The 24159-nt window shown below is 38.5% G+C and overlaps 2 protein-coding genes and 1 pseudogene across 6 annotated transcripts; 1 reads left to right on the top strand and 2 right to left on the bottom strand.

The window, feature by feature from the left end:
• Nucleotides 1–164: 164 nt before the first annotated feature.
• LOC110045699 (sulfotransferase 1C4-like) lies at nucleotides 165–19011 on the bottom strand. 2 transcript variants are annotated; one of them, XM_020751313.2, is made up of 5 exons: nucleotides 18899–19011; nucleotides 14765–14933; nucleotides 13184–13558; nucleotides 12296–12390; nucleotides 10887–11380 (listed from the first exon to the last, which is right to left on the bottom strand). In XM_020751313.2, exons 1-4 carry the CDS (start codon nucleotides 18950–18952, stop codon nucleotides 12374–12376), a joined length of 615 nt encoding a protein of 204 aa, XP_020606972.2. In that variant the 5' UTR covers nucleotides 18953–19011; the 3' UTR covers nucleotides 10887–11380; nucleotides 12296–12373. The 2 variants fall into 2 exon arrangements, with proteins under 2 accessions (XP_089148960.1, XP_020606972.2); XM_089292834.1 differs by lacking the exons at nucleotides 10887–11380; nucleotides 12296–12390 and adding an exon at nucleotides 165–1245.
• LOC110045698 (uncharacterized) lies at nucleotides 2505–10621 on the top strand. 4 transcript variants are annotated; one of them, XM_089292675.1, is made up of 13 exons: nucleotides 2505–2654; nucleotides 2805–2890; nucleotides 4218–4482; nucleotides 4974–5157; nucleotides 5596–5721; nucleotides 6098–6167; nucleotides 6301–6348; nucleotides 6798–6836; nucleotides 7588–7626; nucleotides 7861–7899; nucleotides 8055–8114; nucleotides 8514–8793; nucleotides 9730–10621. In XM_089292675.1, exons 3-13 carry the CDS (start codon nucleotides 4235–4237, stop codon nucleotides 9944–9946), a joined length of 1350 nt encoding a protein of 449 aa, XP_089148801.1. In that variant the 5' UTR covers nucleotides 2505–2654; nucleotides 2805–2890; nucleotides 4218–4234; the 3' UTR covers nucleotides 9947–10621. The 4 variants fall into 4 exon arrangements, with proteins under 4 accessions (XP_089148801.1, XP_089148811.1, XP_020606970.1 ...); XM_089292685.1 differs by having other exon boundaries at nucleotides 2507–2627; XM_020751311.2 differs by lacking the exon at nucleotides 2505–2654 and having other exon boundaries at nucleotides 2700–2890.
• A 1997-nt stretch (nucleotides 19012–21008) lies between the features above and the next one.
• Nucleotides 21009–23274, bottom strand: LOC149118260 (galanin receptor 2a-like; annotated as a pseudogene).
• Between the last annotated feature and the right edge of the window lie 885 nt (nucleotides 23275–24159).

The raw sequence follows: 24159 nt of genomic DNA, 5'->3' as shown, positions 1-24159 counted from the left end.
TTTTCATGCGTCTGTCCTGTTATTGATCATGAATTTCGTCATAACATTGTCAAAGTAGCTGTGGATCCGCACATAACCTTTGACAAGGTTATGACGAAATTCATTGTCAATAACGGGACAGACGTATTAAAAACTGACGTCAGTTTGTTTTTTACGATAGCAAATTGTCAAATTGTCCGCCCTCGCTCGTTGACGCATCGCATAAATTATAAATTCATGTGTCTGTCCGCTTATTGACAATAACAATTAGCCAATGAGCGCGCGAGAATTTCTGGAGATGCCGTAAAAAACGAAATAGGCCATGTGCAATATATCAATATTTTAACATGGTTCCAAGGCTTTGACAACAAAACTGCAATTTTTTTTTTTTTAAAGTTTCTTTTATCTCTCAATTTACAAGAGACTTGGATACAAAGAGAACACCACCAAATATAGAAGTTTGTCCTGAAAGCCTCGGAGCCATGTTAGATTATGGATATATCAAACGTGGCCTATATTCTGAAGATTGCATGCGATCTCAATAAAAGCTGTGTCAGTTATTTCTCTTCGATTCGGCCAAGCCTCATTGATTGGTGCTCGTTCAGATCCTGTAAGGCTTATATTCTGTGTCAACGATTTCAGGGAACTTAGAAAAATTAGAATCCCATGAAGAAACAGTGCCTGTCAAGTTACCAGTCAACTCTATAAATCTTCACCTTGACCATATGCAATCTATGACACACAACTTTTTCGTTGATAGTATATTATAAGGTAAATTTGTCGCTATCTACTATACTGGAGAAATATTGACAGCAGCCAAATTGCCATATTACGGTTTACTGCGTGAATCATTTTTTGCTACCCGTTATATTTGCGATCACTGGCTTCATCGATTGTTAGCAGTCTTGCGTGCCTACCTGCAAGCGTGTTTATGTAAAGGTATCGATAACAATTGAGATCGCAGTATTTTCAGACATTAAAGGTTCTGTTGACTTTCTGGTGACCTGGTTAATGGCTCGGAAAGCATGCGCAAGTAAAATAGTTCATAAGGGAGTGCTAAAATTACACAAAAGAGTGATTTAATGTATTTGAACTTTGCCGATAATCGTTATTAGTATAAATATACAAGCATTCTATCACGAATGCCGTTCTCTTATTGACACGTGTCCTACTTACTATCCATTCTACATATTGTAGATAGCGAGTACCTTCGCAGTGTTCGGTTGAGAACAAAATGGTGGCCGCTTCTTTGCGTTCTCGAAGTTTCTGTGAAAGGGGTTTAAATAAATTCTGAATGACTAGTAGATTTATACTAAAACAATTAATTTATTCACTATCGGTTTCTAGGCGTGATAGTCAATTCGGGCTACCTCGGCGTCAACTATCACGCGTTATAGTTCACCGCTAAATTTTCTCCGATTCTTATTGGTTTAAATTGACCACGTGACGTGATAGTGTTCATCCGCGGAGAGACACTAGCAGCCCATAGTGCCCGTCCGAGGAAAATACCTGGATGGATAGTACTTGTCCGTGAAAATTTTTCTGTAAACAAGCTGGCTTAGAGAAAATTACCAATTGAAATTGCAATAAGTGGGTTTTTGTCTGTTTTCAAATTTTACATTTAGCTTTTCACGGCTTTCTTAATTCTAAAACAAGTTGAAAATAATTCACTAAATATAAAAAGAAAATTTAGTGGTGAACTGAATGTCTCGGAACTATCGGTCTGATAGTTTCCCCTTGGAAATTTGATGTTCTTAAAACTAGCATATTTGCCCTCTAAACTTCGCTTCTCGGGCAAATATTTGTATTAATAACATCAAATTTCCGCGGGGCAACTATCAGCCGATAGTTCCTCGACAGAAACACTCTATTGTTTAAACAGAAATTTCGAGCTCAAAATTTTATTGTACGTCAAATAGATAAGAAACATTTCGTGCTTATTTTTCACCAATTTTTTGGAAGAATACTTGTATTATCATAAATGAATTTAGACTACAACTTGTTAATAGACATTCCGTCTACACCAAAAGCGAAAGTCGTAATATAAACATGCAATATTTTAGTTAGAAATTAAGACCAAAAGAAAGAAAATGTACCTTGCTGTCGCTTTGTAGCAGGCGACACACACACAGTGAACAAATAGATCCGATTATAAGTAGGATGTTTTTTTAGATCGCTTTACTTTGATAGTCCTGTAAGATTTGACCTTAGATAACTCAAAGTCATATCGAGTGCAAAGTGGCTAATAACGTTACTAATGCTAACCAATTACATGCAGCTGCACAGAAATAGAAATTTTGACTACCAAAACTAGAGCTCGGGAATGACTTTGCAAATACACTGAAGGACCAGGATTGAGCCCCTAGTAGCTGTTATCTACATTCTGTTCAAGCATTTTGCAATATTAAAATCAAAACAAGAGAATGAAAACACTTACAAGTAATTACCAATTCCTTACGTGATTGGCCTTTATATGCCTTCTTATCCTTATGCTAATATTGAGCAACGAAAACAAACATTTTGAATATCCTTGACAACTTAGCAATGAGTGAGTAGCAGCTTTTCGGTCTGTAAACATCTTATCGACATAAGAAACACGTAACCCCATAACTTACTTAAGCCCTCAACAATCGTCGTTGGCGACCACGGTAAGTTCACAAACATCCAGTGAACGGGTAAGTTTATTTCTTGCTTGAACTATTTTTACTCGTAATTAGCGCCTTTGTTTCATAAAAGTTCCTGTTGTGATTTGCATTCACGTAGAATAAATGGAATGAGGTGGGCGATGGAAGCACTTATAAGCACGACTTTGCTCTGTTGTTTAGAAACTTGCACCTGGGAAGGGCGCGCTTTGACGTAAAAGCGACCACAAGCTTGGAGACAGAAGGAACAACAACTCAGTAGTGAAGAGGTAAATGCACAGTTTAGCACCTTACCAATATACGCTTAACGACGGCCGATTAAATGGCTTTGAGATAAATGACGTTAATCGCAAGCAGGGAAAAACAAAGAGAACTTAAACGTTATCATTTTCTTTACCCTCTGCCAATATAAAGGAAATTAAAAAGATCGAAGACTTGAAATGCGAAGCGTAAGCTATTGGAACGTGAACATTTACACTTGGCCTTTGTATCCGGTCGTTCTGATCGAACCTTTTGAGCTATATTTACACAGTATTATATCTAACGCACCTGAGAAGTTTTTGAGCCAAACATAATGTGGAAGTACTTGCAATAAAGATCACTTGAATCTAAGAGCACGCCCATTTACATGTAAAAGTGTGAAGGAAAAAAGCAAAACGTTCCATCGCACACTGCTTTGATGCGAAGAGAAAAGTCAACATGTTACAAATGGAATTACATAAGCTTACGATATTTGTGGTAGCTTGGACATTAAAGCTCACCGCAGCCTTGATGGATTAACAAAGGCTTACATAGTTTTGTTTCGAACCATTGCGTCTGCATTCTCTAAGCGGGTGATATCTCTCACGGACACATTTGCATAATAGAACATGACAGAATCTACATCAATCAAAGTCAAGATACATGACTTTATGGGCAAAATGTCATTATATTGAAAAATAAGTGGTTTTCATAACGAAAGTCGGCTAGTGAAGGTTCCATCCAGGCATTTTGTTCAACCAGCTGAAGCTCGAGACAAACCAATCGTTAAGAACTCGGTATGCTATCGTTTATCTAGATACTGCTAAAGCTATTGTCCATAAGATATAAATATTGAAATGTTACAAAAAACTTACGGGCCGATATAAGTCAGTTTCAAGTGATTATTGTTTAGCGAGGTATACATATGCACTATTGAATGCAAAATCAAGGAGTGCCCAAACAACTCGAGAAACTTGTTGCCATACCATTAATTAACGTCTTCCTACGTAAGAGTCGTCAAAACGTTTCGAACCCACATGTACAAATCTCAAGCTGTTTTTTTTTTTTTTTTCAAAAAACAATAGGGTTGGTTGCAAAACAGATTGAACGCATTCAGTTGGCAACATCAGAAGGGACTTGATTATATAGATCGTTACAAAATATTACCGACCAAGTGTTGTTTAGGTTGCTTTGAATGAGCAAGAACCCTTCACCACATCATGACAAACATATGAAAAACTGTAAAACACAAACTCAGTACTTGCAAAATACCTCACAAAGTTGTACCCGAATACAGTATGCAATTAGGAGTAATTACTGCCCATATTGAACATTATTCATGTATACTTAATGTAGACTAACCGTAGACTGAAATGCCAGACAAATTTGGGAAAGAGGCACTTGAAGCTCACAACAGATACAGGTCTCTGCACCAGGCTCCTCAGCTGACTTGGTCAAGATCTCTGGAAAAGGACGCGGAAAGGTGGGCCAAACAGCTGGCGAAAGAAGGAAGACTGAGACACGAGGATATTGACGACGGAGAAAATGTGTATTCCGTAACGGGGAAGAGTGATGTTACGGGCGGGGAAGTCGTGGATCGGTGGTATGCAGAGGTCGACAAGTAAGGAGATAATAACAAACATTTTTTTCTTATTATCCGACGAAAAGGCTTACACACAATGTTTAAACTTGTCAAACTGGCTAACTTGTTTGAGGAAATAAGGAGCGCTACTCGCAAAAAGTAGACGAAAAAGGCTTTATTCAGAATATTTTCTTTCTTACAAAAGGTGATGGAAATCAAATGAAGTACAGGAGAAATATTACGAGCTCTCGACCAAAGTATTGAAATATTTAGACCGCGAGAAGGTTCGAAGCATTCAGCCTCAAGCTAAGCTTAATCCTGTCACACAGTATAAACGACATACAATGGGTCACATTTTGTCAAGAAGACGACATCGATCCATTCTAATCTTGGCATCGAACGATATGGTTTTCACACTGCCGTTATCTTCGGCCAACATTTTCCATTCTTTATTCACGTTACGACCCTTATCATTCACGATTTCCACGCAATTTGTCAATTCTGTTACACCACCCCTTTTTATAAAACAGTTATGACTTCAGAAGTCCAGGCTTCAAAAGCGGCACTGGCCACTTCACACAGATCGTGTGGCAAGAGTCGAAGGAACTGGGAATAGGCAAAGCCAAGAGTTCTGAAGGGAAGATCATTGTTGTTGCACGATACAGACCACCAGGGAATGTTCTCAATCACTTTCAGGATAATGTAAAACCAAAGGTAGTACACTGCTGTTATTTTGTATTAACAACTTAGTGTTGAACAAAAACTACAATCCTGGTCAAATGCCTTGGGACACTTCGCACTTGCCAACATATGGTCTTTTTGTCCACCTCCCCCTCCCTACCCCCATCACAATGTTGATGTCGATCCATCCAAAGTAGACCCAATATTCCAACATTGCTTTTGGGGGACGGGGCGGGGGGTTCAGAATATTGAATAATGACTTCCCACTTCAAAATAAGTGTCAAGTGTCCCAAGGACTTTAGGCTAGGATTGAAGTAGATTCTGGAGTTACTTGAGTTACGTTCCTTGTCCTGAACTAAACTTGTGTAAAATACCAGTAAGCCCTGTTTTCTCCTCTCGGTGGCAATTCCTTAAAACTTATGCAAAAAAATGGATAAATTAATTTATTAATTCGTCTATGTTTATCTTTAGCTTGGCAGCTCAGTAAGTTACAGTTCTAGGGAAAGAGATCCGAGAGCGTTCAGTAGTCGACTGGAACCGCAACGAGATTTTGATGGAGGTAGAAGGTCTCCTAATCGCCAGGAGAAAACGGAAACAGTAAGGGGAATTAATTAAAAAGAATAATCTTAAGGGAGATTAAGGGATAAGGGTCGGCCTTCTGGTCAAATGACTAAGGGTCCTCGAGCGAGGAAGTGAGTGTGTAAGGGAGCGAGCGAGGGAGCGAGTGGCATCCATATGTTTTAACATGTAATAACATGTAATAATGGAGATCGAAAATAATGGCGATCAAAAATTCAAACCCTATTTGTAACTGATTTATAACAGCAAGTGATAATGCATGTGCCTTTTTGTCTACAGTGTATCTGTTTTTTCCCCTAAATATTCAAGTTATACACTTCATTATAATGCAATGTTTTGCAATTTAACACAGCTCTATTTATGTTCACTTTTATTTTTTTTTTTCCGCTTTCAGGTCACTTACGACCGGGATGGTGTCAAAACAACAGTGACGAAAACAATTATCACTGACGGAGGAAGAGGAGGTCCGTGGATCGATCAGTAAAACCTGTCTTCTTGCCTTTTTCTGGAATTAACAAAGAGCACCTTTTTTGAAATTATTAAGCAATACTACGATATTGTCTTCCACTGACAAACTTAACGACTTCTATCTTTTAGATTCATTTGAGAGCTTTACAAGGGATATGCGAAGTAGATTTGACGAAGGTAAATATTTCTCCAGTGAGACCTTTTGCTCTTAGATTCAACTATAAAGACTTTACAAAGACCATTGACCCTCAGTAGCTAGTGTTAAATCGACTGACTTTATTAACTTAATTCATTCTCTCCTCTGGGAGAATAGGGCATTCATCCGAAGCATACAGAAAATACCTTAGAGAATGATCGTTTTGTTTCATTTTAAGGGGAAGCTGAAAACGTAGGTATTAACCACTGGACAAACCTGGTCAATTTGGTGGTCGAACCACTTTAAATTCATTCACATGCACCTGAGGTTGACGGAATTATTACTACTATTTTTTGTCAGTTATTGCCACTGTTGTTTATGTTCCTTTTCCTGTTGCTGTAGTTGTTGTTGTTATTGTTTCTTGTTATTATAATTTGTCGTTTTGTCGCTGTGCGATGATACGTTAAATGACTATGTTCCCTCTTTTCAGACCCTTTCAAGGATAGAAAGGACAGATGGGAACGAAATGGTAATGCACTAATGGTTACTTGTGTAAAACAACAAAGGGGCAACAGCAGCCTGCGTAACAAGCGTTCCTGTACGAAGAGCTTTTCCGCATTCTGGTCGCGCACAAATTGGAGTGAGAGCAAAATATTTCCAGATAACGGAACCATACTTAAAGTTCGAGACTTCGTGATAAGCATGCATTTGCAGCATTTTTGTTTTTTAAATAAAGCTTCCACTTAAGTATCAAGGATCTAACACTAATTAGTATAATTCTACTAGGATACTTTTGCAAATGCTGTAATCTGATTGGCTGAGCCATTGTATACCCATACCCACCCATTAGTGTGCAGTGGCTTGGTGTGGTCGACAAAATTGCAACGTTTTCTCGTTTCTCCGAAGTTTTGAAAGAACATTTAGAAACAAATGGATAATCAAATTACTGAGAAGACTAAAAGGAGGGCATTTACGGTTTCTTGAATTAAAAAAGCTCGAAATTTTTGAAAGAAACTGAAAAGCGCGCGTACACAACTGGAAAAGTCAAACTGACAATTCAGTCCGCGCGAGTTTTCTAAAGTGTGAAGTTTATTACTAAGACCAGTTGATGAGGCCGAAGGCCGAATCAGCTATCACGTCATAGCAATCTCGAGCTCATAATCTAATTGTTAAATAGAAAGTCCGAACTCATAACTCAATTGTTAAATATACCTGGTTTGCTATTGTTCGTTAATGGTTTGGTCAGTTGAACCTGATAGAACTGTTCTCTTTTATTACAGACCCTACTAAAGATAGGAAGGACAAATGGGAAAGAAATGGTAATGTATGGAATGTTTTAACAAAAGATGCGGAACCATATGTGAGACTTACTGATTAGCATGCAGCATCATTTTGGTTCTTAATTAAAGCTTGCAATTAAGTCTCAAGGATCTACTACCAAATAAATAGAAAGCCCGAGCTCATAATCTAATCGATAAATATACTTGGTTTGCTATTGTTTGCTGGTGGTTTAAGGTTATTTGACCTGACACAACTGTTCTATTTTATTGCAGACCCTTTTAAGGATAGGAAGGACAAATGGGAAAGAAATGGTAATGTATCGAAAGCTTCTTGGTTGGAAAAATCGTCATTATACCGCGATTCACCCGCAAATGTTACAAAATATTAAGAAACAACCCTAAAATAAATGTCGAACATTTAATTTGAGTGGATTATGTTCTCCTCTGACATTGATAATTAATTTTAGCTCAGGGACCATCTTCCTCAACCTCGTGGAGCAGCCAAAAACCCAGGGAACCTAAACCAGGTGGGCTTTAAAATTAAATCATGATCTTAAAATGCCAAAGCACCAATGTTCATTACTCTTAAGTCAAAACTTGGTTAAAAGAAATAACGAAAAGGATATGGAAATACTAATATATCATATTTATTCAGCACAATTGTGGTGAATTTCAATACCTTTGCTGGTAATTTCAGCCTAAAACGTACAAAACAATGGCTCCACATTTGGGACAAACTTACAGTGCAAAACATAGACTAGAAGCATACGGGAGACTAAGTTCATTTTCGCGCAATAACGAACCTTTACATTGGATTAAGAATTAAAATAGAAAGCCGACATCGCATAAAGCTGAAAAATCTATCATTTACCATTTACCTAGTCCTTAGCCTACCGCTTACAAATAAACTTTTTTTAACTTTTCAGCAGAGAGATTTACACCTTCCAGCTCAGCTACATCATCTCCTAAAGGACCATTTCCAAAGCAGTCTCTAGACACACACAACAGATTCCGTTCCATGCATGGCGTGCCACCTTTAAAGTGGGCGGACGACCTTGCTAGGGAAGCGCAAGCCTGGGCTGAGAAACTTGCGCGCGCACGTACATTGCAGCACTCAAGCAAAAGCGAAAGAAAGGACGCTGGAGAAAACATAGCCATGTTTACTGGAAAATTTGATTCTGCTGGAGAGGAAGCAACCACCATGTGGTAAGCACTATCAAACGGTAACTTAACTGGTAACTTAAATTGGGCCTTTTCGGATGGGAGATCGGTCATTGCTCTTATATCTAGTTTGTACGAACTATCTGGTGACCAATAGTAATTGGACTGACTGACTGACTGACGGACGGACTGACGGACTGACGGACTGACGGACGGACGGACTGACTGACTGACTGACTGACTGACTGACTGACTGACGGACTGACGGACGGACTGACGGACGGACTGACGGACGGACTGACGGACGGACGGACGGACTGACTGACTGACTGACTGACTGGCAGATTGATTGATCAATACATTAATTGCATTTACTACGTACCATATCACTAACGTTTTCGTCCGAGAAAGAGAGCATTCATTATTCAGCAGGTATCATTAAAAAAGAGCCATTATAAGCTCACACTAGTTCACTGCACACATGATATCTGTCAAAAACACGGATTGGATCCAGTACGTGGGCATGCAGTGCTAGCGAAAGAACTAATGAATCCAACAATTAAATCTACATGTATATCATAAAAGATAAAAAGACTTAAGAGACTTAGAATGCGCGTCACACGTGCACCATCTGAAACAACACGACTATCTGACAATAGAAGAAAGAGTAGTCCTTTTTACCCGTCATCTTAAATGTCCCAGTCGTTCTTTACCACAGCTTTGGCTTCTTCTTGTGCCAAGTTAGAACGGTTTTCAATTGACTGTCGTAAAACCAAACCAAACCAATTACTTACCAATTAGACTTCTCAGCCAACCTTAAACCGCAGTAAAACTAAAACCAACGCATTTTTTTTTTACAAAACCAACGTAATGCTCTGATTACTTTCGACACTCAGTTGAAAGCCACTCTAATCCCATATAGCATTTGTAATTAGACTTTGTATCAGCAGTGACATTACATACTCTACCCTAACATCATAGGTACGACGAGTATAAGAATTACAACTTTCGTCGTGGTGGCTGGCAGGGAGGGACTGGACATTTCACGCAGATCGTATGGAAGGACAGTAAAGAGTTAGGAATGGGTCGAGCTAAAACCGGAGATGGCAGTCTAACGTTCGTGGTGGGTCGATACCGTCCCGCTGGCAACGTTATTAACTACATGGCGGAAAATGTGTTTCCAAGGGGAGGCCGCTGACTTAATCAGTGGATGGAACTGTAGTTTTACTTCAACTAAAAGTATTTGTTATTGCATTTTGCATGGGAGAAAACAGAACAAAACTAAACTAAATAAATAAAAAATAGAAGTTTGGGCCTGAAAACAACCCGCTGTCTAGGTAATTGCCAATATTCATATATTTAGGTACATATGACAAGTCTAATTGCGAAAGCTGGAATGACTAAGTAAATGTCTAGATTGGTTATCACGTATCATATAATTTATGCTCATACGTGCATGGAAACTCATTTTCAATTGTAAATGGAGCACGTTCCAAGACCTAGAGGTTTGATACTTGCGGCCACGATACGTTTATACACATAATTATCCATTCCATGGTAAACCAAGGAATTTTATTATTATTAGAGGAGTTGTAACGATTTCATATACATATTTTAGGAATCGCAGCCATTTAGGAACGTTTCAGAATGTAATTGCTTCGAAATTATTCCTGAAAATGAGCTGTGTAAGAAAGTAGGTGGCGTCTGCGTAGTGATGGTGCCAGTTTGCTCCCACAAATTTGAAGACTTACGCAATATAAGTCAATTATAACAAAAATGCAGAAAAATCAGTCTCTGGCTGTCACATAAAACACTTAATGAGCACAGTTTGCTCTTTTATGTCATAAAAATAAACTTGATCACGTTATTTACAGTAGTTGCAATTTTACCCCTTGTCAGCCCAACTACAATATGTGTGAACTATATCCATCGTAACAAAGCGAATCAATTTGTCTTGTATCAATTGTAAGCCTAATGAATGGAATATCATTAGATGTCACATACCGTAAATCCTACAGTAGGCAGCTCGAGTATCGTCCAAAATTTGAAATAAGTGTCCACCCCACCCTACCCCTCAAGTAAGCACCCACTCCCCTCCCCCTCTTTTGAGACAACGGTTACAAAGACTGAGTACAGTGTTGACCATGTCGAATGACAGTTGATATATTTGAAAATTAGTACGTTTCAGTTTGTCAATTTGCGATAAGCTCTCCTGGCTTTAGTTCGTGGATTCAGGGGTATTTGCATGGGACCACTCTAAGGGTGGAGCTGCGTTAGACAAAGACCTAACACGACTAAAGTCTTCCTCACAAATATCGTATCGGTCGCACAATTCAACCCTTTTTTCCATCTATTTTGGATCAAAATCAAATTCCAGCCCTGTCCCTGCCAGTTTTTCTTTGTAGATGTTCTCAAGCATCTTGTTTTGTTCCTCACTGAACATTGCTTGCCAGTCACCTATTTCACCCTTGCGAATGAAGTCACCTTTAACACCAGACATCCATTTATAGTTGGCGTTCCCCTCGTTTTTCATAGTATCCACTGTCGTTTGTTGAACTATAAGATCGAGTGTTTCGCGTGAGATCTCTTTTCCAATGAAACGTGCGATTTTGTCAATGGCGGCTTGCGGATCCTAAAGAAAAAAAATTACTGTTTCGGAATCCAACTTTACGTCTTTTTTCACATTTCTGTATAGTAATTGACTATACTATCAGCATAGTTTTAAAAAACCATGATTACACCACGCACGAATTGGTCGCGCACCACGTGCACGTTTTGCGTGCGCCTAGCTATAGAGGCTAAACAACTGAGGTTATGATGTAATATCCTATTTTGTTGGCTTTATTTAAAGAACGAGTAGAAAAATGCCCGCTTCTTGTTAACTTAACCTGATCCAAACAATTAGAAGGTTCTGGGGAATTCGCAAGTTCTAGTTCAAGTTCACAGACTCGGGTCTCCATAATATCGGTCAAACTCCGTCTACGCCTGGCCAAATTCAGTCAAGTAGAGCAGATTATAAGAACGATGATTTGACCATTTCAAGATTAACTTAATGTTGCATAGTTCAATTCGTTCGTTCATGCGATGACATACAATCCAGTGGAAAAGCTATCTTGTTAATTAAACCTGGTTTGACGATATAAGTATTTCAACCACCTGTAACAACCTCAGTTAATAATAATTGACTGCGGAAGATTGTGCGTCGCGTTCAAATCGTTTTAGGGCTAAATTTTGAAAACTGTTACACTGGATTAGAGAACTGATCCAGAAGGTACGAATGTATCACCGTAAAATATAACAATACGCTTGGCATCCTGAACTACATGACAATGAACGTGTTAATCGTGATACCGAATGATCTAAAGCAAATCTGTAGGATCAAGGGCTCTGACCAGAAATGAAAAATGAATGAATGGCACGATACAACTAACCAGCAGTCGCTCAAATTCATCATCAAAACCTTCTCCACAACAGGGAAACAGAACCCTACTCTACCAGTTAATTCCATATCAAAATAATGGTATCAACTTTAAATACTGTAAGTTACCTTTTTCGTGTCTTCATACTTTACAAATAATATGTTAGGGTCATCTCGATGTTCCCACCAACTTAACACGTGATCAAACTAAGAGCCTGAATTTACTGAAAGAACAACAAACACGTAAATTGCTCGCTTAGTGCTAGCTGGGAAACAGTATACTTAGTGAATGCAATATTATTATGAACAAGGTACATGTATACACCCAATTTTAGGAAAAATCAACTCCTACCATTTGGTTGTAGAATAAACTGAAATATCGCAATTAATAATGGCTAAAAGCCATAGAAGAACTCAAAAGAAACACTGAAAAACCAAAATGTGGCATGGATGGGCAAAGTTGGAGATTAATGAAACGGATTTAATTGAGGTAAACTTGAAAGACATCGGTCAATTTGTTTAAAAGCACATTATTATAAGAAATTCATTCTTCTTTGGTAGTTTTGTGGTAGAGATTTTGCCACTACAAGACTGCTGCTCAGCCAGTTGAAATTTAGAACTGATAGTCAACAAAAATAAACAGAATCGGCTAAAACACTGTGGCCGACTGTGGCCAAGTAAGGTTCAGTCATCACAGTCAGTCTGGTTCTTCTGTACAAAGGGCATGACCATCATATTAAAGAGATTAACAGCTTAGCAACACAGAGGAAGCATAGGGTAAACATAACTCCTAGCCACTGAATAACAACTTTGGGACCCTGTCTATAGAGGGAAATAAAAATCTGACAGCAGCCAACGGTCAGGTACATGTAAGGGATTGAAACAAACACTGGCATTCTTCAGAAAAAAAAAAAAACTAACTGTTTAATCTCGAGACAGCACATAACTCGTCTTAGTTACTTTGTTGATCATGGCTTCAGTTTAACCAACAAATAAAAGTGGGAAAGAGTGGCTTACCTTCTCCTTTTATGAACTGGTCAAAGAACGTTTCCCAAGAAGACGGATCTTTTACAGCGGGAATGAAGTGATAATGGTGATAATATGACACAGCTGTATCTTTGGGATTACGCATGACATAAATGTACCGAGGCTTTCTAGTCTTGTCAGCAGCCTTGGGAATCAGATGGTAGCGTAGGTGTGATTTGAAAACACGAGGCGAAGGAAAGCTCTCAAACATTTTCTCAATCATGTCAACAGTTGATACTTTGTAAGGATTTTCTTTGTACGGAAAAAGCATCCCTTCTATCCACGGAATTCGCACGTCAATCCGCCTGTAATCAATTCGTCCATCATGGAGAATTTGCCAGACAATTTCTTGTGTCCATGTCGTCCCTAAAACGAATAAATACATTGAAACCTGTATTAAGCGGACCCCACATTAAGCGGGCACCCTCTATTGAGTTGATACCAGCTTAAGTCCCTAAATTTTCTTCCCACTTTTACTGTAAAATAAACCTGCATTCAGTGGACACCTCTTTTAAGTTGACACGGAAACCAATATTAAGCCATTTTGTTGCACAAAACTTGCAATAAGCGGACACTTCAAGGACTTTTTACTTTTAAAAGCTCGGCTCAGACTCCTTTAACATTAAAATGCGATGTCGTTTTAAAGCAAAGTCGGTTATTCCAGATTAAAAAAAAAATAATAATAAAATAACCTTTATTTACCCTCGGCAATGTTTATAGCACAAGTGCTAGTGGGGCCGAGCAAACAACTGAAATAAATAATTCAACCTGAACATAACATTGTTAATAATCCCAACTGGCCGGAGGCAAACCAGTTGGCTATTTACAAGCGTGGCCGAGAATTTGAACTTGAACCGAGAAACAAATCCAGGTAGTGGCCAGAGCGGGACGGCTGGATTGCGAGTCCGACGCGCTGACCACTCGGCCACGCTGGCTCCCTTTTTTTTTTTTTTAAATTTTATTTTCTTCCCACTTTTACTGTAAAATAAACCTGCATTCAGTGGACACCTCTTTTAAGTTGACACGGAAACCAATATTAAGCCATTGATGTATGGACTGACTGGATATTGTGCTATGAGCAGTCTTTGATCTTACACTGTGTTATACTGTGTTACAAAAGGGTTTTTAATTAAATATTATTGCACAATACATTAGAACCTGTTTAGAGCAGGCACCCTGCATTAAGCGGACACTAGTGAGTGTCCCAAGGGTGTCCGCTTAACACAGGTTTCACTGCATAACGAAAATCATGCACACAAATATTTTCCCTTTGAAAAGGAATTTTTGATCTTTGCTAAAAAAATGCAGTGGTAAATTTCAGTGACTGAGGCAGGCTATAAATTTCTAATCACTGGCTTAGTAAACAGCTGTTTCGAAAGACAACCCTGACAATTGTACGTGTACTTAAGACAAGGTCTTATTTCAAAGCCTCTCAGCTAGGTTTTAATACAACACCTAATTTAACTACATGCTAGAAAGAGTAGTGCTTATAAGATGTACTTGCAAATGCAGAGGTACCACTTGCAACTGGTACAAATGTACTTAAAATGCAAAGTGTGGTAACCACCTTACCAGCTTTTGGATATGAAACAACATAAATATCTTTTTCTCTTGCGACAAGTCCAGGAAGTGCCTCTATCATTTCCCTAGTTGTCCCTGGCCTGCATGCTACTCCATGAATCCTCTGTATTGAAGGATTTTGGGATTGGGGGTTGTCAACCATGATTGTAAATGTGTCACCCTAATGAGAGTAAAGATAGTTATGATGTGGTTAGTGATTACAAATTTGGTGGTCTAATCCTTTGGAGGGGAGGAAGGGGAAGGGGTGAAGGCATGAAAAGGGGCGGGGGCAGATAAGGGGAGTTTTGCAAGGTTGATGGCTCGTCTGTATTTCTGAGTGCCAATTTGACAACTTGATTAGTTGAGCACTAGTACCCATTTTTATTTCTGGATAGAGATCTATTACTGAAAAGTTATTCAGGAATTCAGAATAAAAAGAATTTTGAATTCATTTATGTGATGGCGTGGCAACATAATAACAAGGAATAAAATTATACCTAATGGACTACTGTTGCTGAGAACAGGATGTGCACACTGTGCTATTCATAATTTAGCAGAACAAAATATATTTTTTTGATCAATTTATATAGAAATGTGGTACACTGTATAATTAACTGACCACTGAAGTTACCTATAAAAAAACTAAAGGAGTGTGCACACTCAATCATTTGATACTGAAACCTGTTACTGCAAAATTAATAGTCAGAATTAATAGCTAGAATGCAGAATACTGCAAACCAGAATAAAAAGAAAAGAAACAAAACAAAAACAACAGTGAGAACAAAAAATTAATAAGCAACTTTGTTCTAAGAAATGTAGCAGAGTTCAGAAACGTGAGAGTTATAAATAAATGTAATGATTGCACAAGTCTACCATGATTAACTCTGAGGAATTCAAAGTTTTGATGATTGATAATGATACTGTACTATGAATGGTCCATAATTTTTCACAGGGTTTAAATTAAGTGCCTGATGTGTTCATTCATCTCCTCAGTGCAAGATGATTCTCATCCATGCTGTCCTAATCATTCAACTCACCATGAGATATACATGTATGGGAGTAATCATTTTACAATTATTTGCCAAAGGCGAAGTGAACATTGGTGAAGTTACAAAATGTCCACTGAGCCTGAGGCGAATAATAATTGTTTTAGTATAATTTTCAGCTGTGAATATCAACGACTAGAAAATAATGGACTAAAGCATAAAAGCACATCCACAATTGTTTGTTTGCGTACACGTATGCAGCCCTAGTTTCAACAAGAAGCTTACATTTACATCTATTTTGAAAAACAAACAAGCAAAACACTACAAAAAATCAATTTATCTAGTACCTTTGTTTTATCATTGTCGACTTCATTCATAGTTTTCATCATTGTCTAAAATTAATAGCTTTAGTCTGAAGAAAATAAATTTCTGTCAATCGATCTGATCTCAGCTGGTGATCGATGTATAAACCACTGCATTTATGATTCTTAAATGCCTTGAAAAGATTTTTGGTCCAAGGGCGACAACAGTCATTTTGAAAATTATCCATCCTTTCAATTATCCTGATGTCTAATAATTGGAATGAACGAAAATTTCATTCAGAAACTGTCTGTCATGTTTACTTGCCAAGATGGTAAAGGTGGCGAGCTTTAAGTAACCAAGCTTAGAAATGTTATATTCACTGCTAACCTCAGTGAATATAGCATCATAATCTGAGCTTTTTGACCAATCAGAATGTTCAATTCTTGTATTCACCTCTGGAAATTATACTTATGCCAAATATTCAGATTTAAAATAAAATGATCTTAACTGACATAAAATTCAGGCAAATGCCTTCATAAGGATCAAAGCATATACAGAGTACAATTAATGTATGTTACATTAAAAAAGAAACATTCCTATCCTATGAGTATTAAGGAATGGACTAAGTAATTATAATGGACCATGATTTTTTTTTTTGAAGGGAGGGTGGGGTTGGGTGGGTGATTTTCTGGGGCATGATTTTTTTTTAGAGTGTCACTGAGTAATCACAGGTAGTGTGTCAACTGGATCATCTACCACCTGTTGCTGTTATTATAACAATTAATAATTAATGATTATTATTCTTTTACAGATGTCTTCCACTTGTTATTATAATTGACATTACTGTTAAACATATATTCTAGAGAGTGTTTCATCAGAATATACAGTGGTCGCATGTATCATGTTGACTTGATCACTGTTACAACCATTTTTTCTCCTTATGGATGATTTTGTACTTCAGTCTTTTTAAGTTATTGTGACCTTGAAAGGTAATTCATGGATGGCTTGCAGGTCCTTGAAACTTTGAATTTTTTTTTTATTTTTTATGTAATTTTTTTTTTTACGTGATGCTCAACAGAGACTGGGCAGAACAACCTCCTGAGAGTTTTTGGCAGTGGCATCACTGATTCTTACTCACATTTTGTGATGTTTGAATATTAGCTGAAGGAAAGTTGTGAAGTGTTGCAGTTTTATTTTATTATTTTTTATATTTATTCCAACTTATTCTATGCCCAATTTTCCATACAAAACCTGCCCTGACAATCAAAGGAGAGGAGAGCAGGCAATCTGCAATGCATCTGGCAGGTGAGTTAAATTTATTAATAAACCTGAATTGGTCCAATTAATAGTTCTGGGCTTTATTTTCTATTTTCCATGGATTTTACAGGGGGTCTGATGCTGTAGGGGTTCAGTGTTTTGTCAAAACCCAAAGAAATGTCCCTTCGCCAAGAACATACCTCAGGCCACAGTGAGGCACATGGGAAAGAAAAAAATGGCTCTTACTTGGTGTAGAAGACACAGCTGATGCAAAACAATAAAAAACAAAAGGACAAAAGAATGAGGAAAACAATGAAAACAAACGGTTTGCAGGGTGGTGTTTTTTTGTAACATGTATTGTGTCTTCCGCACCAAGTTAAGGAGCTAAAAAATCACGCTTGAAAATCAATATCCTCTTTGAAATTCCCCTGTATCCCTTAGTATAGTACATTTCTCAAAACTTAGGGTGAGTGTGTTTTTTTTTTTTTTTTTGTAGTCTTTGAAAAATTTACGAGTGCTTATTTGTTCCAAATTGTATTGAAAAAATCATTTGATTACTTGTTATAATCGTATCTAAAACAGACTTCTCGATCGTGATTGGTTCTCCGCACGCCTATTTGTCATGTAATCAGCGTGTGATCATGTGGGTGTCTAATTACAGGTATAAAATTGATACCCACATGATTTTCAGTTCAATTATGCATGCTTTAATGGCTTCTTTTACAGTGTTTCCCACAGTTTTCAAAACTTATGAAAAGCATTACAGACGTTTTCTCTCAAAATAACTTCCCAAAAGACATTTTTAATTCCGAAATTTGTTATAGAAACAATTAATTAGTAATTGGTCCTTGTGTCATGCAATTCAGGGAATAATCGCGCTTGTATTTTCAAATCAGCCTTGTGCTTCACGCTCGTCCCCTTTTAAAATTACTCACGTGATTACTCGCTGAATTGCAATCCACTTGGTCCAGTTACTATTACTAATTATGTTAATTTCAACTTCCTGCACTGTTTGGAGTTAACTAATCATAACGTGCTGTCAGTCAACCAGCATGCTAAAGTTTTTGCATGTATGTCATCATAAAACAATTAACTTCTACAAGCTCAACCTTAAGATTATGTTCAAACAGCATTTTTTTTTAAATTCCCTCTGCCCCTACCCTTTCCATAAATTGTCAAATTCCCAACCCGGGAACAACCTCCGAAGTCAAATTCCCGCTCGCCTATGTAATGCCCTGGGTACGCCTTGGACGGGGGGGGGGAGGTTAACAAGGGTTGATTTGGATGCTATAATGGGTGATGGTACGGGTCGGACCACAGCTTGTGTCTAAACAAAGCGTACTATAGATCGCAACCATTAACTACATAGACTCGACATTTGAGAAAAATTCTTACTGGCGGATCCGACACGGAATCCTCAAAAAAATCGACCAAGTATCAGTAGGATTATCAGAACAGATTTACGTAAACGTTGGAATTAACTCGAATTAAGATCATCAAAATTGCTGAAAACCACAAACCTTGTAAGCAAATCTTGGGTTTAGTTAATACGATCTTGCAGCTACCATATCAAATCACAATTACATTGAAAATTACATACCTGATAACCTTGTTCGTGTTCTGCGCGCCGGAAAGCAAAAATACTGGAAACCATACATGAGTTATCAAGTTTCAGATATTTCGTCCGCTGACCAGCCTGTCAGAAAAAGTCGGCAATAAGGCGGCAACGCCAAGGCAATGCAAAGACAATGCGAGAGGGGGCCTGAGAAAGGATTTATAAGGTAAGGGTGAGCAACGAAAAAGGGCAAAGCAAATAAGAAGACAGTAGAAATGCTAGATACCCTTGTACCAGGCCCTAGTACAACCTTAACTATTAAAGAAGGATGCCCCCTCATACGAGAGATTCACATCATCGCTAGTTCAGTACAGTTCAGGTAGCCTGCGAGTTCCTTGCGAACATAGACTTATTTCCAGCTGTCGCTTGTCTCCGCCGAATAACTTGTCGGTGGAGACAAGGGACAGCTGGAAATACGTCTGCGTTCGAAGGCCATAGTTCGGATCGATCGATCGACTGACTGATTGACTGATTGATTGATTGATTGACTGATTGATTGATTGATCGATCGATCCATTATCTGATTGATTGATTGACTGCTTGACTGATTGACCGGTTGACCGGTGGACCGGTGGACCGGTGGACCGGTGGACCGGTGGACCGGTGGACTAATCGACTGGTCGACTGGTTGACTGAATTATTTGTTCATTCATTCATTCATTTATTGACTGAATCAGTGAGTCAGTGATTTGTTTGAGTTTAATTGTTTATTTGTTTATTCCTTATTGGACAGAGAAAATAATTTTGCATTGCAGTCCCATAGTAACAAATTTTATAGTGGAGAGGGGGGGGGGGGTGGGGGGAGGGGCACAAGGGCTGGTAGGGTATGCTGATGGGCCTGAGGCCCATCCTTTTAGGAGGATCCGAGGGCATCCTTCCTAAGGAAATTTTGGAAGTTCAGCCATGCTCGAACGCCATTTGGTGCATTTTGGAACACCTTTTTGAGATACAATTTGTTTTCATTTTTAGGCCTTATTTAAGTTCCATTTTTATTATTATTATTTTTTTATTATTATTATTTTAACATGATGAGTGCTCCGCAGTTTTTGCAAGGCAATCCCAAAGAAGTCACAGAGAAGAGAGAATTAGCAAGACATGTGGAGAAAACGGCTGACATGGCAGGTCTCCAGGGAAATTTAGCAGTCAGGAGAGTTTTTACAGCACATTTCTTTTTTCCTCCAGTGAGTAAACTTTATTTAGACAGGGTAGCCCATTCAGCTCCGAGGCTGGTCTCAATAGGGGCCCTGTATCTAGAAGTTATGGGATTAAAAGCCTCAAATACAGCCGTAATAAAATTTAGAACGTTTACAACCAACTAGCAAAATTATATATAAAAAAATGTTTACCAAAGCTTATCAACCCTTAAGAACCTTAAATTTCTCTGACTGGTTAAATTTTCCCAAAAAAGTGCGGAGGGATGAGGCGTCACCAAATAAAATTAAAGTTTTATGAGCTGAGCTATGCACACGCGTTATAAATCTTTGTACATTCTTTAATTGGCCGTAATCTGCAAAACAACAATGTGAAATGACCAAGTTCTGAGTATTTGGACAACCTGAACCGCGACGCCTAATTTTGCGTATTTTCTTTTGGAACTTAACGCTGTCATAATTTATTTAGCCTGAGCAAGTTGTTTGACCGATAGGCGTACTGAAAAGATCTACACAGTTGCGACATTCGAAGGTAACATATAAATCCATTTTCCATTATGCCATGTCCCAGGCGTCACCGTCGTCATTGCTTAAACTCCCTATAAATTACATACATTGCTGGCAGATGATTCTCTGTGCCAGTAACATCGCTCTCACTTTCGGCTTCTTTTTGACGTTGCTCATGGACTATATAACATGATGTTCTTTTCCCCACCGGCCACAGAAAGAAATGATCGATACTAATCACAGCACTGTAAGCTACTGTAATTCAGTCTCAACTGATGATTAGCATTCAGTGAACTCTGGCTCCGCTTTACTTAGCAACGCCACTCTGCATGTTTCCCCTGAGCTCTCAATTCTTTCCCTACTACATGTAGCTTTTCTCTTTAACTTGTGAAGTCAACGACGCGCGCGATCGAGTGTTGTACACTATCTGCCAGCAATATTATGGTGAGTGCGAAGTGGTTTTAGCAAGTGAAAGTGTTAAGCTTTTCCGCTCGAATTACTGAATCGAATTCATTTCTGTAACCTTCAATTGCAAGCGCTCTTTTTGCGCCTCATTAACATGTTGTTATTAACTGTGTTTCGTTATCATGGGACAAAACACTAACGGACCCGCGTATAAGCCTCCCACGTTGAGAAGACTTGCGACAACAACATCGTCGCAGGGATGTTTTCAGGTTCCCACCATAAACACCCTACATTATGGGATCTAAGACAGTGTTGAGAACGATGAGCAGTTGACTACCTCTCCAGATCACATTGGACTGAGGTAAATGAAAATACGTCAGAGTTCGCATGACCGTAAATGGGGATCAGCAGAGGATAAACACAGTTGTCAGAGCAAAAAGTGTCTTGGCAACCTTCTTGTGCCAAGTGTCTCCATTTGAGTGGGAGCGACTCTACTTGTTCGAAGAGCACGAAATATCTTACTTTGCAAGAATATCATGTACGACAGTGGAAATACAAAGAAAAAGAAAGCATGTAGACTGTAGAAGACTTGTCGACCAACATCTCCCCAAGTCGTATTGTTACAGACCATCTCACCATTCTCGTCAACTAACTGGTACAACGCTAGTAAGGGTGAGCAGTGAGCCGAATAACCTCCCCACACCGTGACTATCTTGCGATAACCTTTGTTCGAGAAGTTCCTCGCTCTTGCGTTCAGTGGGTCTGAGATAGCTGTTAGTCTCTCGTAGCTGATCACTACAAGGGTGGCGATGGAAGCTGTGTAAGTCGTTTCAAGAAGAAATCCATACAACCTGCAAACGATGCTTCCTCCAACCCAGTACCACAAAAAGCTTGTCCCATTGAAGATCTAAAGAAGGGTAAACAAAAGATCTGCCGTCGCTAAGTTGATTACCAACCACATCAAGGAGACGTTTTTTCGTTTCATGGTCTTGTAACATGTGAATATAACCCACGCATTACCAAGCGTGGATAAAAGGAACACAGAAAAGTAAAATACAACAAACGATATTACCAAAGGTAAGGAAAAATTGTCAGTCAGACATAATGGGTGAGGAATCTGTCAGTCAACAAATGAACCTCTACTGGAAAACATACTTTCAAAATATACTGAGGTTAAGATAACACATTTCATTCCAATTATTTCTTGTCAGCAATCAATTATCCCTCACCTCGCTTTTTCGAACTGGTAATTAGGAAATGCCTCGTAAATTAGGTGATATAAAGAAAAGATTGGAGGATTAGTGGAGACGACATATAATAATTAGATAACGTGTCTCCATTGATAAATTATATTTTAGTTGTAGTTATCACTGGCCATGGCAACTTTGAATAACAGCTCAAGAAACTGGTAGACATTAACTTAAGATGCTCTTCCCGAGATTGCCTTGCACGCTACAGGAAATTGGAATTCAGTGATTACCAAAACGACTTCAAGCAGATAAATTTGAGATCGATGCGGTAAGGAGGTTCTTTTAACCTTGTTAACAGCTGTATAACTTTTTAAACTGAGTTTCCATTGTCAGATTCTCAGTATGTAAGTACATTATTGACTCAAATTCAGCATGAATTACATTCGTCTGGTCTAATTAAGACGTTTATAGTTAACGTTGAGCAAAGGATAATTAACTCTACCTCCCAGTCTGCGAATGAAGTGTCGCAGCGTATAATTGAAATCCGGCGCCCACCGTGTACGACTTAATCTATAAGCTAACGACCATAGAAAACTAGAATAAACAGGCTTTCTAAAGGTACTGATTTCCTTTAGTAGACTTACAGAGGCACAATGTGAGAGTAAGAAAAAGGAAAAAGAAATCTTAAGTTAAAATTCATTCTATGTTATTGTAATTATTTTGTTTGGTCAGATAAAAAAAATTGCTGTTCTGAACCCGACAGTGCATAGTTAACATAGGGGAGCAACTAAGCAATACTGAGAAACGTTTCGGCTAAGTTATTGTTGCATTGTGTATGAGGGAAAAAACAAGCATTGTGGATGGTTGTGGACCTTGGAATATAAACCTTGCCATTTTTGTTTACTCCTTTGAAGTTAGCCGGGACTCATAACCATAACCCACTCTTAGCTATAGACAACATTTTGTGATAATGCCAGTCATAAAGACCAGCTGCTTGCAACAAAGCTGAGATGAATTCGTAACTAGTCCAGAAATAACTCGGGAACAGAGGCAAAGGGAAAAATATTACCTTGTGCGTTATTGTGGGAATAGTTAGAAGCGACAACATGACTTTGATGTATTTTTAAGAAGGAGAAAGTAATTTTAGTATACTAATTGTGGACATTGTTACTGTCTTCACAGATAATTATTGCAAATTGAACGTTAACTCGGCTTGTCAAGAGTCTTAACTGATGGGTAGATGACCATCATCGGAGACCCATAGCCAGGGGCAGGAAGTCGGGGGACGAAGCAATATGCCTTCGGGTGACGCGATATTTTTGGTGAAAGTTTACTAAGACTTTCGCCCAGAAATATCTGCCCCTGGGTCTCTAGGATGAAAGATGACCAGTTGACAATAATTCTGTTAAGAAAGCCTGACAAAGGAGTTGATTTCGGGACTAAAAGGGTAAAGTCTGTATACGAGTCAAGTGATCCATCAGGCCGGCGCTTATCGATCTCCGGTTTCCGTAGCGTGAAGCGACTAGCAGTATTTCTACTCCCCCCTGGAGAGGATTACCTCAGCATTAAATTCGCCAGTACCCATTTATACACCTGAGTGGAGATGGGGCACTGTGAGAGTAAAGTGTCTTGCCAAAGAACACAACTCAATGCGTTCCCCAGCTTTGGCTTGAACCCGAACCGTTCGATCAGGAGTCGATCTTTATTAACCATGAGGCCACCGCGCCTCCACACAACATTTAGTGCCTTGTAATTTCAAACCCTTGCACTTGATTGAAAGGCTCACATTCAGTGGTTCTATGGCAAGCCGTTTGTAGCAAAATTTAATCCTTGCAATATATGTTTAATCCTTTAAATAACGGTTTTATTTAAAGATAGAAAAAGGCATTCAATCCAATGGTAAATAAAATTTTTGGTTCAATTCAATCTTTTAATTTTCACGATTCAATCCAATACCTAAAATATTGATTCAATCCAATACCTAAAATATTGA

Source organism: Orbicella faveolata, unplaced genomic scaffold, assembly GCF_042242905.1.
Source record: "Orbicella faveolata isolate gen_17 unplaced genomic scaffold, um_ofav_v1 contig_1, whole genome shotgun sequence".
In the NCBI taxonomy this organism is placed as follows: Eukaryota; Metazoa; Cnidaria; class Anthozoa; order Scleractinia; family Merulinidae; genus Orbicella; species Orbicella faveolata.
The sequence above is the reverse complement of the archived record's forward strand: the minus strand, read 5'-3'. Positions and strand labels throughout refer to the sequence as shown.

Coding starts and splice junctions, on each gene's coding strand:
- LOC110045698 (XM_089292675.1), top strand. CDS start 4,235: ATGCCAGACAAATTTGGGAAAGAGGCACTTGAAGCTCACAACAGATAC. Junction 4,483..4,973: donor TGGTATGCAGAGGTCGACAA/GTAAGGAGATAA, acceptor TTTATAAAACAG/TTATGACTTCAGAAGTCCAG. Junction 6,168..6,300: donor CACTGACGGAGGAAGAGGAG/GTCCGTGGATCG, acceptor TCTATCTTTTAG/ATTCATTTGAGAGCTTTACA.
- LOC110045699 (XM_089292834.1), bottom strand. CDS start 18,952: ATGGTTTCCAGTATTTTTGCTTTCCGGCGCGCAGAACACGAACAAGGT. Junction 14,934..18,898: donor AACACGAACAAGGTTATCAG/GTATGTAATTTT, acceptor TACTCTCATTAG/GGTGACACATTTACAATCAT. Junction 1,246..13,183: donor CCAGTTCATAAAAGGAGAAG/GTAAGCCACTCT, acceptor CCCCTTTCACAG/AAACTTCGAGAACGCAAAGA.